The sequence below is a fragment of the Anolis sagrei genome, chromosome 3 (genome assembly GCF_037176765.1).
Source record: "Anolis sagrei isolate rAnoSag1 chromosome 3, rAnoSag1.mat, whole genome shotgun sequence".
NCBI lineage: Eukaryota > Metazoa > Chordata > Lepidosauria > Squamata > Dactyloidae > Anolis > Anolis sagrei.
This window is the reverse complement of record NC_090023.1, coordinates 25716019-25734525: the sequence shown is the minus strand read 5'-3', so window position 1 is coordinate 25734525 and position 18507 is coordinate 25716019. Positions and strand designations below refer to the sequence as shown.

Here is an 18507-nt window from a genome sequence, read left to right as displayed (position 1 = left end):
GGTCCTGTGTTTTCATTTGGGAGCGGCTGCTTTGAGCCGACAGTTCTAGGTCAGTGTATCTCAACCTTCCTAATGCTGAGACCTCTTAATATAGTTCCTCATGTTGTGGTGACCTCCCAACCATAAAGTTATTTTTGTTGCTACTTTATAAGTGTAATTTTGCTACTGTTATGGATTGTAAGGTAAATATCTGATATGCAGGATGTATTTTCATTCACTGGACCAAATTTGGCACAATACCCAATACACCCCTATTTGAATACTGGTGGGGTTGAGGGGATTGGTTTTGTCATTTGGGAGTTGTAGTTGCTGGAATTTATACTTAACCTACAATCAAAGAGCACTCTGAACTCCATCAACGATGGAATTGAACCAGTCTTGCCATACAAAACTCCTATGAACAACAGAAAATATTGAAGGTTTGGTTTGCATTGTAGTTCACCTACATCCAGAAAGCACTCAAACAATGTTGGATCTGGACCAAACTTGGCACCAATACTTGATATGCCCACATGTGCACACTGGTAGAGTTTGGGGAAAAGAGACCTTGACATGTAGGAGATGTAGTTGCTGGGATTTATAGTACACCTACAACCAAAGAGCCCCTTGAACCCCACCAATGATAGAATTTTGCCAAACTTCCCACACAGTACCTCCATGGCCAACAGAAAATATTGGAGTGATCTGGGATGAATTGAGAGTGATTTTGGGAAATGTAGTTCACTTACATCTGGAGAACATTATGAACCCAAATGACTATGCCAAAGGGGTTCCTAAGACCATCAGAAATATGTGTTTCCTGATGGTCTTTGGCAATCCCTCTCAAACCTCCTTGTGACCCCCCCTCCCAGGATCCCGACCCCCAGGCTGAGAAACACTGTTCTAAGTCTTTCATGTAATTCTATGGCATGCTTCTGCTGGTATTTATACTAGAATTACCCTGGAAGACTTAACATATTGCTAGAAAGAATACTTCTCTAGGAATTTTCTAGGTCCCCCAGGATGAAGTCATTCATTTAATTAGAGTTTGCTATTATCAATTGTTCCTGTTTCCATGATAACTTCAGAAATGCCTTGGACTTGGGCATTGTACTATATACTGGTATAGCCCTGGACCACAGAAAATATTTTGAAGAAGCTGTTGACTTCTAAACACATAAGAAAAACTCAAATGTATTTGAACATCTCTAGGAAGCCATAGGTTGGAGCCATCCAGAATCTGGCTTAGTTTTTATTACTGTACGATACAAACCATTTATCTGCTTCCAAAGAGACTGTAGCAGTTCTGAATTAGTGCCTGGGTACAGTGAGATGTCACAAGTGGTCACACCAACTAAGTTCAGTGTAGACAAAATATGTATGGTTTTAATTTGTAGGCTATATAAACTTTTGGGAACTGAGAATTCAACCTTTTTCTGGATGGATCTGGTGTGCAATTTGGGAATGCTCCTGGATCTGAGGTGTTCCCAGGTTGCCTGCCTTTGTGAGATGCTTTCTATTGACAGCAGAATGATTCATATTTTCATCATCTCAAGCTTAGATAACTTTAATATGTTCTAAGTGGTGCTGCACTTGACATACATTTTGAAACTAAATGTGGTGCAAAATCCATGCAGATTGTTAGTTCACAGTTGTAATGCTAAATCATTAAGAAAATTACATGTGTTGGTTGTTAATGTCAAAATTAAACGCGTTGGCTGTTATTATTAAAATGTTGAGGGATTTAAAAAAGAAATTAATTCTTTTTAATCATTATTACATTTTATTTGAAAACTGATTACATTATTTTTGAAAAATAAAATCTAATCAACAAATTACTCCCACAAGTAACGTAATGCGAAACATAAATTGCTATTCTAAAAATTTCACATGGTTGACATAAAAATGTAAAATAATTGATTTTTGATCATTTTAATGAATCAAGGGCAGTGAATTATTTTCTAACAAATTATTCAAAGGCTTTTCAACAGTCTTGAAACAGCTATAATAGCTTTCAGTTTGTTTCCAAGACCAACTCTTTTCTATAAAGCTCAGAATGGCTTAAGGCCAAGATTGATGAAGGGCTACATCCCTCCTATGAATTGCTAGGACATTTTGATTAGACAACTATTACAGATAGGAGAGATAACTGATAAAGCATCTGACAAAGACAGATAAAGCTGACCACATAACAATCGGGGAGATCAGATCAACACCCAAGCCACTACACCATGCTGGTTCTCACATATTGATGAAAAGATGGTCAGTTCTTGGGAGGAAAATGCTTCTGGTTTAGTTGCAGCAGAAGAACTTTACATCATTAACGGTCGTGTCATCACCATCCCCTTGGGGATCCTCCACCTTTGTCTGGATTCCACAGATGAAGCCTTGAGGGCAGCGAGGGCTCCATGGGCCAAATTCACCCCAGGGTCCTCCGTTCCCGATGAGTGCAGTACCACCTTCACAGGTGAACTGGAGGTTATTGGCTGCTGTATCATCACCATTTCCTTGGTATCCTTCCATTCGCATAGAGAAAGAGACCAGATTGCCTTGGGGGCAATATTGAATCCCGGTCCAATCTCCCCACCTGCCAAGGAAAACAAATGAATTCAAAATAAACAAATCTAAATTTTAAATGGTTTAGAGCAGTGGTTCTTAACCTGTGGATCATGGACCACCAGTGAGCCATGAGGGTGAAAATGTGCTCCTTCCATTTTATTTGATTGTATTTTATTTATTTCCGCTCCTGTCATAAGAAATTTAATGTGTAGATTAATGTGAATTTAATATGATGTGTGGGAATGAACGGAAGAATGGAAGATGAATGTATGGATGGAGCTAATAATTTTGGAAACACCAGTATAATATTAGGGCCTGCAATGACTAACTACCTGCTTGCTGGACTATAATTAAAAGTTGCTAATGAGAAATGAAAAATAAACCCTGATAAGAATTGGGACGGTGATAACAGAAATGTTTACAATGTTAAGAAGGAAGTCAACACAAGCCTTGTGTTTGTCAACACCAATCAAGAAGAATCAACATCTGGCCAAGAAACTGAGATGGATCCAGAATGGAAGAAGTCTATCATTAATTTATAAGTTTGGGATTACATCAGCAGAATATTCCTATAAAAGACTCAATATTCCTATAAAAGGCTCAAAGTGTGACAGACCAGAGGAGTCTGTTCCACCCACTATGCTCTGCTCCATGGGAAGGAGAGAGATAGTGTACCTATGGAAATTGGCGGATTTGCATGGGAGCAGTCTGGTCACTTTGGGGCTTCTTTCTGAAGGGAAGAGAAAGAAGTGTGCTTTTGGTGTGTACATGTGGTGTGAATGTTGAGTGAAAATGTAATTCTTCTTTGTTTGTTTGTTCCAATGTAGTTGCATAGAATCTGTATGTCTCTGTATCCAATGTCATTCGTTGTCTAAACATTTTCTGTAATCGGATATACCCTCTCACACTGGAAATTGCAATAAAAAGAACCTATACTTTAAAGTCACTGAAAAGTCATTCACGACACTCCTTTTGTGCTGCCTGCCATTCCTTCTGTGTCGCTGACCATAACATATGTTCTCTATCAGGAACTAAAGCTGATGTGGTTTATCCAATGCAATTTTCTGAATCAACGCCCCAAACCAAATCTAAAGTTGGCCAAAAACTAAAGTTGGCCATTTCGGTTACTAATGTTACAGAGTGATCCCTCGCCAAAAGGGTTCCTGGTCAAGTAGTCACTGGTCAAAGTGGTCCCTGGTCAAAAAAAAAAAAAAGGTTGGGAACCACTGGTATAGAGCCTCAATACTTGAAAGAAGGCTGGACTGCATCAGCACTGGCGTTTATTCCCTTTTAGGATCACCAGTTCAGGGTCATTCAAGGCCCCAAAGATCCTGTTCCAAGCCTGAGACAAAGGGAAGGCTTTTGTGAATGTACTAAGTGTTGGTTGCAGCCTATCATTCAAATGCATACAGAAATAATATCTTCACCTGCTTGGAAATTAAGACAGTAATCTTACCTTAAATGTCTGTTACCGGAGCAAAGTATAAGTTACTTATACAGCTGAGATCACATTCCAACAATATTTGGAGGGCTTTATGTTTCCCTACCATGACTTACAATTTCAAATTGAATTTGTATATGTTTATATCACTTTTTAATTATTTATGCTATTAATCTAGAAGTATTTTACTTGTATTGAATGCCATCTTGAGATACTATAATAAAAATTTCATACATAAGTGTTTTTATAAATAACAAGTAATCGTACTGACTTCATTACATGGGTCAGTACTTGTATCTTTTCATTGTTCCTTGCTTTTGACATCTGGAATGGGTTCTTTCAGGGCCAAAAGATGGGCAAAAACCCTTTGTCTTTTCCCCACATTGCCTTTTCTTTGGTCCTTTTCCTCTGAGTACAAAATAAGACCAGCCATATACATTTTTCTGCCTGAGTCAAATTACCGCATAAGACAAAACATCTTGTAAGCAGTTTCTTTCTCACTGACAGTAAACATGTAGTAATATATTAGGTGTCCCACAATTTTCTACCCTTTCATGGCATTCCAGATTGGCATTATACACATTCACAGCTTGTGTTTTCTTCTTTATTAATAGGTTTTCTCCCCACACTGACTGCATTATGATGAGGTTTGGTCACCTGTGTCGTTGTTTTTTCTATGTATTTGAAAAACTGGAAGTTATGAAATAAATAATTTTTGCCTTGTCTTTCTGATCCTCACCTTCCAAACAATAATGCCAATGAAGAAGAGGAAGTGAAGCATAGGCAAACAAAGTGATAAATACTCACGCTCCGACTTTAGACTCTATTGTTGATCCATCACTACAATATAGTCGTATTCCATTCATGGCTGTGTCATCCCCATCACCTTGATAGGGTTCCACCTGGCGGAGAAAAACAGAGACTTTTGTAAAACTGGATAAATCTAGAACTGCCACACTGTGCATATTTCTCCACGAGTAAAGGATACTGTGTGGAATTGAAACCAAAGACAGTTCTGCACAGACTCTGTGCTCCAGTTTAGAAGTGGATAAAAAATATTTTAAACTGCATCACTCAGAGTGTAATGTCGAGATTGAAGGAAGTCATAGTCCTACTCTATTCAGCTTTGGCCAGATGACATCTGGAATATTGTGTTCACTGATGCACCGATACAACAACACACTGCAGACAATCAAACCCTATCAGGAACAGATGAGGGAGCTGGGTATATTTAGCTTAGGGGAAAGAAGGCCCAGAGGAGACACGCTAGCCATGTTTCAATATTTGAAAGGATGTCACATTTAGGAGGGGGTAAGATTGTTCTCTGCTGCTCTGGGGACTAGGACATGGAGCAATGGACTCAAATTGCAGGAAAAAACAGAATCCGCCTAAACCTTAGGAAAAACTCCCTGATGACAAGAGCTGTTTGAGGAAGGAATATGCTGCCTTGCAGGGTGATGGAGTTTCCTTCTCTTGGAAGTTTTTAAGCAGAGGCTAGATGGCCTCTGCCTTGAGTGCTTTGATTGTGTTTTCTTGCATGGCAAGGGGCTGGATTGAATGACCTTTGTACTTTCTTCCAACCCTTTGATTCTATGAACTGGCTTCACTGTGCATTGGCATCTCAGGAACTGGATGAGAACCGTACTTAGGAACTGCAGTGAATGAAAATCGTACCTAGGAACTGCACCTAGGGACCGTGGCCACCAGAAAATACAGGGGTTTTTCTTAACCTGTTCACTGGGTTACACTGATGCACTGCAGACAATCAAAGTATATCCAGTTTTTAACCCTGCATCTGATCAGATGCAGTTCATTATCTGACTTGTTCGGGACTTTCTGGTGATGTTTTTTAATATACTGTTTTTGATTTATTGCATGCTTCAGCATGCATTGGAGATGTAGGTTTTCTAAGCAGAGATACCAAAAAAAAACAAAAAAAAAAACACCTCCACACACAAACACACACAGAGTGGCTCACTGTACCTTTCCTACCCCAACACAATTTTGTTAAAAGCAACACCTTCTCTTTCACAGTTGCATGGGCTTTCTCAGTACCTAATGTGAGATCTGTGCCGTTAGATTAAACTTTCCAAACCTGGTGCTCTCCAGATATCTGGGACCACAACATCCATGATGCATGATTGACTGACATGTTGGTTAGGGTGGTTGAGGTTGTATTCTAAATTACCTGGAGGCACCATTACAATATCTGAAAATGAAAAGAAACTTACCTTCTGTGAGAAACCATATGCATAGCCTTGGGTGCAAAATTGAATCTCTCCCCATGTACCCCAAGAGCCTCCATTTGGCACCACAATTACAGAATTATAGGCTCGGGCTTCTGCATCCCAGAGGCAACAGGAAAGGATCAGGCAGAGCAGAGTGCTGATGGAGAGGTCCATTGCACCAAATACTTTCGAGTCTAGATGGAGAAAGCTAACTGAAAAGCAACAGCATTGAGAATTTATAGCCCAGGTATTTCAGCTGACTCACGTATGCAAATTGGAAATTCTTAAAAAAAAAAGAACATTGTGAAATATGGAAATTCCTAGGGCCATGCTCTAAGGGCTTAAGGCTAATTGTTTATTGTGCTAGCCATAGGCCATGACCTCAATAATATACTAACTTTATAAACACTTTCCAATATAAACCTTAAAACGTAACAAGAATTAAAACTAAAACTCTCACCTCTGCAGGAGTCTACCGTATACCATGCAGCTGTGGACAAGTCTACATAGGGACCACCAAACGCAGCGCCCAGACACGCATCAAGGAACATGAAAGGCACTGCAGACTCCTTCAACCAGAGAAGTCAGCCATAGCAGAGCACCTGATGAACCAGCCTGGACACAGCATATTATTTGAGAACACAGAAATGCTGGACCACACCAACAACCACCATGTCAGACTACACAGAGAAGCCATTGAAATCCACAAGCATGTGGACAATTTCAACAGAAAGGAAGAGACCATGAAAATGAACAAAATCTGGCTACCAGTATTAAAAAACTCTAAAATTATAACAGCTAAACAACAGAGAGGAAAAAACCAGGCACAGATTAACACCTCCCAGCAACAGATTTTCCCAGGCGCAGGCAGGCCTTCAAATGCTAATGAAGGTGATCAGCTGAACATTCACGCCTAACTGCAGCAGGGAAGAGCTCCTTGCCCCACCCCAGCCATTCCACAGATATAGATAAACTCCTTGTCCTAATTCCAACAGACCTCTACCTCTGAGGATGCTTGCCATAGATGCAGGCGAAACGTCAGGAGAAATGCCTCTAGAACATGGCTCTATAGCCCGAAAAAGCCCACAGGAACCTAAAACTAAAACTATTTCTTTAAAATTATGAAAGCAGAAACATGACAATAACAGTGTCTGCTTTGTGTCATTCCAAACCGTTTCCATTTCTGACCCCAAATATGGATTTTGCTACTTTGGTTCTGATCTTTTGGGCTGCGATTGTGAATGTGGCAACCTTTAGTGTTATATTTTTAGAATGATCTGCTAACAAGTTGCAGATCACCGCAGATTGTTGCCCTTTCTTCCAAGAGTGATCCTAGGAGATTTTTCCTAGGATCATTGTACAAGGGGCAACGTAGCAAATAATGTGTTAGGTCTTCTATTTCCCCTGTGCCACAAATGCAAAGTCGTTGGGCATGGGGGATCCCTCTGTATCTTTCCTCTAGCCAGTTTGATGGCATTGTTTGGCATCGCAGGGCTGTTAATGTTTTCCTCAGGACCGCAGACGTTAGGTCTTGAATGATGGAGCAAAAATCTTTATCCTAGGTTAGAAGTTAAGTTGGGTAATAAACCAACGACATGAATTACCACAATATAAGTGATGTATTGGGTGATACAGGAACCAAGCAAATAATGGATAAAAAGGGGAACTCCAAATTTTGTCAGAAACCCTTGCATGAATCCTCACAAATCACCTTCTACCTGTTACAGAAGAAATCCTCCCTGAATCCCAAAATGGCATCTGCCCCTTTAGCAGAACAGTGGATATGATTTTCACTGCAAAATAGCTCCAAGAAAAATCTAGGGGACAAAATCAACCTTTGTACATGGCATTTGTACAACCTTTGTACATTCGCAGTCTGGGAGTTCTCCTAGATTCATCGCTGAGCCTGGAGCCCCAGGTTTCGGCAGTGGTCAGGGGAGCTTTTGCACAATTAAAACTTGTGTGCCAGCTGTGCCCGTACCTTGGGAAGTCTGACTTGGCCATGGTGGTCCACGCTTTGGTTACATCCCGTTTAGACTACTGCAACGCTCTCTACGTGGGGTTGCCTCTGAAGACTGCCCAGAAGCTGCAGCTAGTCCAATGCTCGGCAGCCAGATTACTGGAGATTAGAACTGCTCCCTCCCTCCTGACTTTTAGGAAATTAACGAAGACTTGGCTGTGGAATGCGGCCTTTGATAACTGAGTTAATAATTCTGGTCCACATGGAAGGAGAATGATGAACTGTGAATTATGACCATGAATGTTTTGACGACTTGGCTTGTATAATTGTGATGATGATGATGTTTTTGTACTATGTTTTTAACGTGTAATGATGATGCATTGTGTGGTTTGTAATTGTTTTTATACGAACACATGTTGTGAACCGGATCTGAGTCCCTCTTGGAGGTGAGAAGATCGGTATAGAAAACTTCTAAATAAATAAATAAATTTATTCACCTTCGATACTGTGAATCATAATGCTCTCTGAACTATCCCCTTAACAATTTGATGTCCTGATAAATTTGTGAACATCCTGTGGCTCCTCCGCAATGATACAGTGGCAACAGTCTTCGATAGCAGTGGCTCCCAAAGTAATCAATTTAAAGTTGGATCAGATACCTTCAGGGTTGCGTCATTGATTCAGTTAATGCTCTATTGCTCATATCTATATTCATTGTTATGAATCCATATCTTGTTGACAGGAAACTTTCCACTGATGTGGAAATCACCTATCAAACAGATAGCAAGCTCTTTAACCTCAGTAGGTTGAAAACCAAAAGTGAAGAAACAATGACTTCTGTTATAGAACTCCATTATGATGATGATAACATATTGTTGAAGGCTTTCATGGATGGAATCACTGGGTTGTTTTAGGTTCTTCAGGCTATATGTCCATGTTCTAGACCTCACAACCTCTGAGGATGCCTGCCATAGATGCACGCGAAATGTCAGGATAGATAGCTTCTAGAACATGGACATACTGCATAGCCCAAAAAACTTTCAACAACTTGATGATAACACAGTTTGTGCTCATTCAGGACCTCATTACATCAGATACCTCATTACATCAGATACATGGAGAAATTTTCCTGTCGTAAGACATTTGAGCTGCTTTTCAAGCATGGAGAGGCATGGAGCCCATCACATAATGTTTAAGCACTTCTGGCCATCATGCATAGCTCCCTGCCCTTGAAATGTATTTATTATTATTTATTTATTTGCGGTATTTGTATACCACCCTTCTCAACCCTGAAGGGGATTCAGAGCGATCCACAGTGTTGGGAACAATTCAATACCTTTGATAAAAACAGTTTAAAACATCAAAATTGACCCTCCCCTGAAAAAAACATTTGAACATTAATCATCCCACGAGGAGGAAACTCTGAACCCAGAAAACAATCTAATTCATGTCAATACCCTTTCAACATCTGTGTTGTCAAAGGCTTTCATGGCTGGAATCACTGGGTTGCTGTAATTTTTTCAGGCTGTATGACCATGTTCCAGAAACATTCTCTCCTGACATTTCACCTGCCTCTATGGCAGGTATCCTCAGAGGTTGTGAGATCAACAGAGGCCTGCCATAGATGCAGGTGAAACGCTAGGAGAGAATGCTTCTGGAACATGGCCATAAGCCCGAAAAACCTACAGCAACCCAAACTCATGTCTAGTTTTTCTATTAGTTGAGATGAGGAGGTAACCTGCTGATCTATCTTAAAACTATGCCACGTAGTACTCAGGAAGAAGAAATTTTATGACAGACAGGCTGGAGTGGGAGACTAGGCACAGGAGAAACAAGCAGGAAAGAGCTGGTTGGAGTGGAGAGAATGAAAAATGTGCATGCACACACATAAAGAACAAGAAAAGCAAGAAACAGAAGAAGAGATAAACAGTTGAGTTGATTGTAGATGGGTATATGAGCCCTTTAAACACTTCCCAGATATTTTTATTTGTGTGTTCTTCTCCAAAACCAAACAGAGAATATAACCGTTTGAGAACTGAGATTTCGATATTTTTCTGGTTAGAACTGGTGTACAACCCGAGAGTGCTCTTAGATCTGATGTGCTCCCTAATTGATATGTGGTCAGCTTTGTCTTCCTTCAGTTCTTTCTACTGAAGGCAGAGTAATTGTTCTTTTAATAATGAACAATGAATTTCTTATGTACTTGAATTATAGCTAGTGGTTGCACTTGCAGGCCCATGCCTGGCATACCCAGTAATTAGACAACCAGTTGTGTCTTTTGTAGAGGTTGCTTTATTGGTTCACTGGGCTGTAAAGCCTGAAGGCATAGAGGCAAATTGAGAGCCCCTAACTTCAGAGCATTATAGCTTATATGCTTTTTAAAATCTTCATCATGGGCAATCACTCGTGGCTGAGTATGCAATCCAAGGGCAGAGTCTTGGTGGTGAAGACTTGGTGGTGACTGTAAAGCCCTATTATGGACCCACCTGGTCTTTCACATTCAGGACATGGTTTTCCAGACGGAAAGCAGTCACAATTGGCTTGATGGGCCTTCCTCTTGGCATGTTTCTTCCTTTCAACCTGTATTTGTGCCCCTTCAAAATCCATAGCACTACTGGTAACAGCTTATTTTATTTGTCGTGTCAGGCCAACCAGTCATTACATTACATTACATTACATTACATTACATTACATTTCTAACAGAACAAAACAAAAAAACAGACAAAATACAAATTTTACGAGTTTGGTAGTTGATTAAATGTCCTTTGACCAGTATCTGGCCACTTGGAGTGCTTCTGGTGTTGCTGCAAGAAGGCCCTCCATTGTGCATGTGGCAGGGCTCAGGGTGCATTGGAGCAGGCGGTCAGTGGTTTGCTCTTCTCCGCACTCGCATGTCGTGGATTCCACTTTGTAGCCCCATTTCTTAAGATTGGCTCTGCATCTCGTGGTGCCAGAGCACAGTCTGTTCAGCGCCTTCCAAGTCGCCCAGTTTTCTGTGTGCCCAGGAGGCACATTGGTTGAGGTTCTGGGTTTGAGCCTGCCACTTTTGGACTCTCACTTGCTGAAGTGTTCCAACGAGTGTCTCTGTAGATCTTAGGAAACTATTTCTAGATTTAAGTCATTGACGTGCTGGCTGATACCCAAACAGGGGATGAGCTGGAGATGTCTCTGCCTTGGTCCTTTCACTATTGGCTGCTACTTCCCGGCGGATGTCAGGTGGTGCAATACCAGCTAAGCAGTGTAATTTCTCCAGTGGTGTAGGGCGCAGACACCCTGTGATAATGCGGCATGTCTCATTAAGAGCCACGTCCACTGTTTTAGTGTGGTGAGATGTGTTCCACACTGGGCATGCGTACTCAGCAGCAGAGTAGCACAGTGCAAGGGTAGATGTCTTCACTGTATCTGGTTGTGATCCCCAGGTTGTGCCAGTCAGCTTTCGTATGATATTGTTTCTAGCACTCACTTTTTGCTTGATGTTCAGGCAGTGCTTCTTGTAGGTAAGAGCACGGTCCAGAGTGATTCCCAGGTATTTGGATGTGCTGCAATGCTCCAGTGGGATTCCTTCCCAGGTGATCCTCAAAGCTCAGGATGCTTGTCTGTTCTTGAGATGAAAGCCGCATGTCTGTGTTTTAGATGGGTTGGGATTCAGCTGGTTTTCCCTGTAATAGGCAGTAAGAGCACCTAGAGTTTCGGAAAGCTTCTGTTCTACCATCTCAAAGCTCCCTGCTTGAGCAGTAATGGCATGCTCATCAGCATAGATGAAACTCTCTGTCCCTTCTGGCAGCGGCTGGTCATTTGTGTAGATGTTGAACGTGGATGGGGCAAGCACGCTCCCCTGAGGCAGGCCGTTCTTCTGTTTCCGCCATCTGCTTCTCTGGCCCTGAAACTCAACAAAAAAGCTCCTGTAGCAGGTTTCCTATGAGGCGGGTGAGGTGGTAGTCCTTTGTGATATTATACATTTTTCTCAGGAGGAGGCGGTGGTTCACAGTTTCATAGGCTGCTGACAGGTCTATGAAGACCGCTCCTGTAATCTGCTGCCTTTCAAAGCCATCTTCTATGTGCTGAGTCACGTTCAACACTTGTGATGTGTAGCTTTTACTTTTCCTGAAGCCAGCTTGCTGTGGGATCAGACAGGGGTCTATTTTTTCTGTAATTCTATGCAAAATAAGACTCTCCAGAACTTTGTAGAGGTGGCACAAGAGGGAGATTGGTCTGTAGCTTTTTGGTCATTACGGTCTTTGCCTGGCTTCAAGATGGCAATGACTCTTGCTTTCCTCCAGATTTTGGGGATCTGACAGAATGCTGTGCAGTTGTTAATCAGCTCCAGCAGCCAGCCCCTTGCTTTTGGGCCAAAGTTCTTTATTTTTTCCATCCGTAGATCATCCAGGCCAGCTGCTTTGCCATTTTTACATTTATTGAGAGCCATGTCCAATTCAGTAGATGTAAAGGGTTCATGGTGGTTGTTCTTCTCAGTCCCTGGTTGTCTGGCTATTGGTTTCTTTCCTACTTTGGTGGCAAGGTTGGGTTTCCCATTTTTCAAGAGTTGGTGTGCTGTCTCATCTGCCTTTATGTTGGCATGGGTATTCGTTTGTGAGGGGTCATTGCTCAACCGTCTTAGCAACCTCCACGCCTTCTGGCTGCTCCTGCCCATGTCAACCTCTGTGATCAGCTTGATTTACTGTTCTTTCTTGGCTTCTGAGATGGAGGACACAATGCTCTGTGCTGCCTGAAGGGTTTGTTCACTAAATGGGTCTTCGTTGTGGAGCCTGTAGTAGTTTTCCAACAAGGCAGCTGTTTCAGGAGTAATGCCCTGAAGGTAATTGGTTCTGCAGCCTCTCGGTATAGAGGCCCTTGAGCAAGTTTTCACTATTTCAATAAAGTGCTCGTATTCCTAAGGGATTGGCACGGCCGATGTGATCATGCCATCTAACATGTCTGAGAATTTAGTCCAATCTGCCTTTCTGAAGTTGAATCTTCATTTAAATCGAACCTCCTGAGGCCTTATTGTTGGGAACAGTTGGCATACTATTGGTCGGTGCTGTGTGTTTGGGATTGGTGGTCCCACTGATAACAGCTGGCAACAGCTGACCTTCAGTTACAATGCTCAAGTGCCAAGGCTTCAAGTTCTTGGTGTTTATATCAAAAAATTCTGGGTTATATGGTTGTGTGGAAGGGCCCTAAGTCACTAGAGAGAGAGAGAAAAAAACCCATGTGAACTAGCCTGTGAAGATTATAAAAAAAAAAAAAAACAAAACAGCAAAGCAAGGGAAAGTTGCCTTAGTTTAAATGGCTATTTATTTTCAGGGATGTGACCGATTATTGTTTGGCAAAATTAAAGCATTTTGTAAAAACCATATCAAAAAATGTAGGAAGAACAGGGCAAATCAATAGGGCAGCACTTCCTATATTTGCACCATAGGAGGCTATCAAAAAGCACACAGTCAAATGTGATTTCAATTTCAAATGTCACTATGAAACTACACTAAAATTGATCTAAATAATTTACAACATCTCAGTGCAACATTGCAAACATTTTTTGTAAAAGGAAGAGAAATATTTTGAGTCAAGGAAGTTGCACGATACTATCAGGGCAAAGAAAAGGTCAATATTTATCACTTATAACTTTGATTGGACCAGTCCCAGTCCACATACTCAGCAATTTTGAATGACTTTTACAGGAATCTCATACTTGCTTATCAGATTAGTCCCCATTGAAACAGAATGTATTTTAAAGCAAATTCTATCTCTATATGTTGATTTCCAGAATGTTTATTTTTTTTACAAAATCCCTGTTTCTAGGTGTCTCAGCTCAAAAACACCTGGGCTATATATTCTCAAGCTGGTGAACCTCTAATACAATCCTGCATCTATGCACAGAGCTGTAATGGACTTGTCCATTAACACTGTTGTTTTCTTGACCCTTTCCTGCTGCCTCTGGGATGCAGATGCCCGAATAATCAATTTTATTCTCACTGTACCGAATGGAGGACCTTGGGGTGACTGGGGATTCGGTCAAACTTGTCATACAGGCCACGCCAATGCCTTCTCATTGAAAGTAAGTTACTTCTGTTTTTTCAGATCTTTGGGTCCATTAGATAATTTAGCAATATATACATACAATGAACATTTGTATCCCAAACATCTGGAAAGCACCAAGTCTGGAAAACAAACTACTCTAATGTCACAGACCAGCCTGTTACGGGAAGGTCCCACAAGAGTATTGTCAAATGAACAATAAATACGAAAATATCCTATTTCAATAGATTTTAACACTATTACATTTTGATATTATTTATGATATGCTTATAAAACTCATATATATTGATTTAGAATTTATATAATTGTGGCCTTCTTTCCTACACTTTCCAATTCCATCCACACAGATGTAAATCGATCCCTTCCTAACCAAAGAGAGGAATGAGTGCTAAATAATTTTTTAAAAATTATTTTCCAAAGTGTTAAACGGAACTCTAAACTAAATCCAATTCTTGTTTCTTATTTTGACATCCCCTCCACCCCCCGCAAAGGCATTAAACATGACTATAATGGGATCCAAAACAGTATTACTATTCACTCATGGATAAATCCGAGCAACGGGCTAGAAGCATCCACAGTTTTATCATTGTCTCTTTATTTCTTCTCCCACAAGATGCAAAAAAGCCAAGGACCGGGCGATGACACTGCCATGAATGGAATCCGCCTGTTCTGTACCAATGGGGAGGTTATTGAATCAATTTCTGGACCGTATGTATATGCCTTACTTCCTTTTTATTTCCTATTATTATTATTATTATTATTATTATTATTATTTCTAAGATGGCATAGCTAAGACAATTTGTATTACATGAGTTCAGCAGCACTCAAGGTTAAGCTTCAATTCACTTAGCTTGCTCTGAGCTTTCCAAACATCCCAGTTACTACTCCTTTTTTGGCCTCTGGCATTTTTCTAAAGACACTAATCAAGAAAACACAGTCTTGCCCAGTGCTATTGGCTTCTTGCTCAGCCTCATATCCCAGAATGGGGTCACTGGAACTAACACAGAGACCTAAATGTTTCTATGCTTATTGCATTATATTATTGTTCATCTGGTCACTTTAAATAACTCCACAGTGACTGGGCAGGGATATTCCATTGTATGTGGTACTACCATTACAGAACATCATAGCAGTGGAAGGGATATCTATCTATCTATCTATCTATCTAGCAAGCAGTGGATGGGGTCTTATTGATCAACCCCTTCCTACACTCCTTTTCAAATAAAAAAAAATCCAGCTAGAGCAGGCATGGCCAAACCCAAGCCTGAGGGCTGGATACGGCTTTTTGGGCTCTTTCCTCAGGCCCTTCTTTCCTCAAGTCCACTATCCTATCCTGCCTTCCTCTTTTTCCTTCCACCTTCCCTCCCTTTTTCCCCTTTCCAACCACCCTTTTGTCCTTCCTTCCTTCCTTCCTTCCTTCCTTCCTTCCTTCCTTCTTTCCTTCCTTTCTTTCCTTCCCTCTTTCTCCCTCTCCATTCCCTTCCACACTTTTGTCCTTCCTTCCTTCTCTCTTTCCTTCCTTCGTCCTCTCTTTCCTTTCCTTCTCACTTCCTTCCTTCTCTCTTTCTCCTTCCATCCTTCACTTCTACCCTTTCGTTCTTCCTTTCTTCCCATTTCTCTTTCTCCTCCCTCCCTTCCTTTCTGTCTTTCTTTCCTTCTCTCTTTCCTTTATCCTTCCCTTCTTCCCTTCCATCTTTCTCTTTCTCCCTCCCTTCCCTTTTGTCTTTCCTTCCTTCCTTCTTTTTCTCCTTCCTTCCTTCCTTCCTTCCTTCCTTCCTTCCCTCTCTCCCTCTTTCTCCTAGCATCCTTCCCTTCCTCTCTTCGTCCTCCCTCCCTTCCTTCTCTCTCTCTCTCCTTTCTCCTTCCTTCCCTCCCTCCTTTCATTTCCTCACTGGGCAGCCAGTCCTCCTAGCAGGGAGTGCTGGCATGCGGCCCCCAAGTTATAAAGTTTGCCCATGCCTGAGCTAGAACCTTAATATTTCCCTATTTGTTCCTTTGTCTTTTCAAAGTTCAATCAGAATTTATCCTCATGTACTTGCCCTACCATCTAAATGGAGAAACAAGTTTGCATCCTCCTCTTTTAGATAACGTGACTTCTCAGGCTTATCTTCACATGTTTAACTCCCTCTTCATATATTTTGGTCTTCATACCCCATATCATCCTTTTTTATCATTCTCTGAACTTTCTCCAAGTTCTCTTTGCTGTAATGAGGTACCCAGAACTGAACACAGTAAAACAAATGAGGCCTGACAATGGGACACTTACTTGCAAACTACAATTATATTAATGCAGACTGAAATAGTATTTGCTTTCTCTGAAGCTACACCAAACTGCTGGATCATGAACTTATAAGCAAACACTCTTTCAGACTGCATTCACATTTCCTGTGGTAGGGCAAACATTTTACATTTGATCCTTTTGGCCTCAAAGACATTTTTTACATTTGTTTAAATTAATTCTATTAGTTTCAGCCCAATTTTCTAGTTTATTGGGATCCTTTTACATTCTGTTCCTATTACAGAATGTATTACCTATCACTCTGAATTTTGTACCATTTGCAACGTTGATAAGGATTCCCTCCAACCCATCACTGCAGCCCTAATTTGAAATGTCATTGCCTACCAATGTGCTATGGCAGTGTTTCTCAACCTTCCTAACGGTTTTGTCATTTGGGAGTTGTAGTTGCTGGGATTTATAGTTCACCTACAATCAAATAGAATTCTGAATTCCACCAATGATGGAATTGAACCAAACTTGGCACACAGAACTCCCATGACCCACAGAAAATACTGGAAGGGTTTGGTGGGCATTGATCTTGAGTTTTGGAGTTGTAGTTCACCTACATCCAGAGAGCACTGTGGACTCAAACAATGATGGCTCTGGACTAAACTTGGCATGAATACTCAATATGCCCAAATGTGAACACTGGTGGAGTTTGGGGAAAATAGTTCTTGACATTTGGGAGTTGTAGTTGCTGGGATTTATAGTTCACCTACAATCAAAGAGCCCCATGAACCCCACCAACAATAGAATTGGGCCAAACATCCCACACAGAACCCCCATGAACAACAGAAAATATTGTGTTTTCTGCTGATCTTTGGCGACCCCTTTGATACCCCGTGACTCCCACTCCAGGGGTTCCACCCCCCAGGTTGAGAAACACTGTGGTATAGGATCTTACACTAAATTAAAACTGGGGGGACACAGCCCTGTTCTTTATTGGCCTCCAGCCACTGAGTTCAAGTAACTCAGCAAAAAACATTATTTATCCACTTGTGATATTCTCAAAGGCTTTGGAGTGGGCACTTATCCTTCTCTCGTTGACATCATTGTTTTATTTGACAGGTGGGGAGAATGGACAGAGATTCAGCGCTGTCCAAAAGGGAATCTAAAGTCTTTCTCCCTAAGAGTAGAAAAAAAACTACTTGCTGGTGATGATACAGCAGCGAACAACATCGAGTTTTCCTGTGAAGATGGAAGTGTACTCACTGGTCATGGAACAGAATGGGGTGAATTTGGCCCAAAGAGTCTTCCTTGTCCCGCTGGCTTCATATGTGGGATCCAAACAAAGGTTGCGCTGGACAAAGAAACTTTAGATGACACTGGACTTAATGATGTGAAGTTCTCTTGCTGTGACTAAACTATAAATGCGTTACCTCTTAGAACCAGTCATTTTCCAAAAAGTATGGCAACCAGCTTAGTTTTTCCAAGAACTTGCCAATAATCTTCTTTTTGACTTGGTGCTATTTGGTTCTCAAAACAGCATATGAAACATTCTAGAGTCATGATGTGTAGTACTGGTAATCAGGATATAGTTATGAACAAGGATGTCTTCCACCTAAATGACTGTTTATTGGAATAAAATCGAAAAGGTCTTTCAATCAGTCTTAATGTGCCCTCTGTTCAATCACAGATTATCTGTAAATTTTACAGGTTCTCCATACTCTCCAAACAATATGTTACAGACTGCTTAAACTAGGTAAAGGTAAAGGTTTCCCTTTGACATTAATTCTAGTAGTGTCCAACTCTGGCGGGTGGTGCTCATCTCCATTTCTAAGCCAAAGAGCTGGCATTGTCGGGGGTATTTTATTTATTTATCGTATGCTAATCAAGGTGGTCAGTTGAAAGATTCACACCTAGCCCAACTTAGAAAAGCCCTTTGTCTCACCCTGGTCATTCCACAGATATATAAACCCCTTTTTTTCCCAGTTCCAGCAGACCTCACCTCTGAGGATGCTTGCCATAGATGCAGGCGAAACGTCAGGAGAAATGCCTCTAGAACATGGCCCTATAGCCCGAAAAA

At 41.1% G+C, this 18507-nt stretch overlaps 2 protein-coding genes across 2 annotated transcripts; one reads left to right on the top strand and one right to left on the bottom strand.

The window, feature by feature from the left end:
* Positions 1-1808: 1808 nt before the first annotated feature.
* LOC132770071 (vitelline membrane outer layer protein 1-like) lies at positions 1809-6394 on the bottom strand. Its single transcript, XM_067466549.1, has 3 exons — positions 6211-6394; positions 4787-4881; positions 1809-2566 (listed from the first exon to the last, which is right to left on the bottom strand). Exons 1-3 carry the CDS (start codon positions 6379-6381, stop codon positions 2272-2274), a joined length of 561 nt encoding a protein of 186 aa, XP_067322650.1. The 5' UTR covers positions 6382-6394; the 3' UTR covers positions 1809-2271.
* A 7642-nt stretch (positions 6395-14036) lies between these two features.
* Positions 14037-18001, top strand: LOC132770072 (vitelline membrane outer layer protein 1-like). Its single transcript, XM_060766956.2, has 3 exons — positions 14037-14222; positions 14817-14911; positions 17550-18001. Exons 1-3 carry the CDS (start codon positions 14037-14039, stop codon positions 17842-17844), a joined length of 576 nt encoding a protein of 191 aa, XP_060622939.2. The 3' UTR covers positions 17845-18001.
* The last annotated feature ends 506 nt before the right edge of the window (positions 18002-18507 follow it).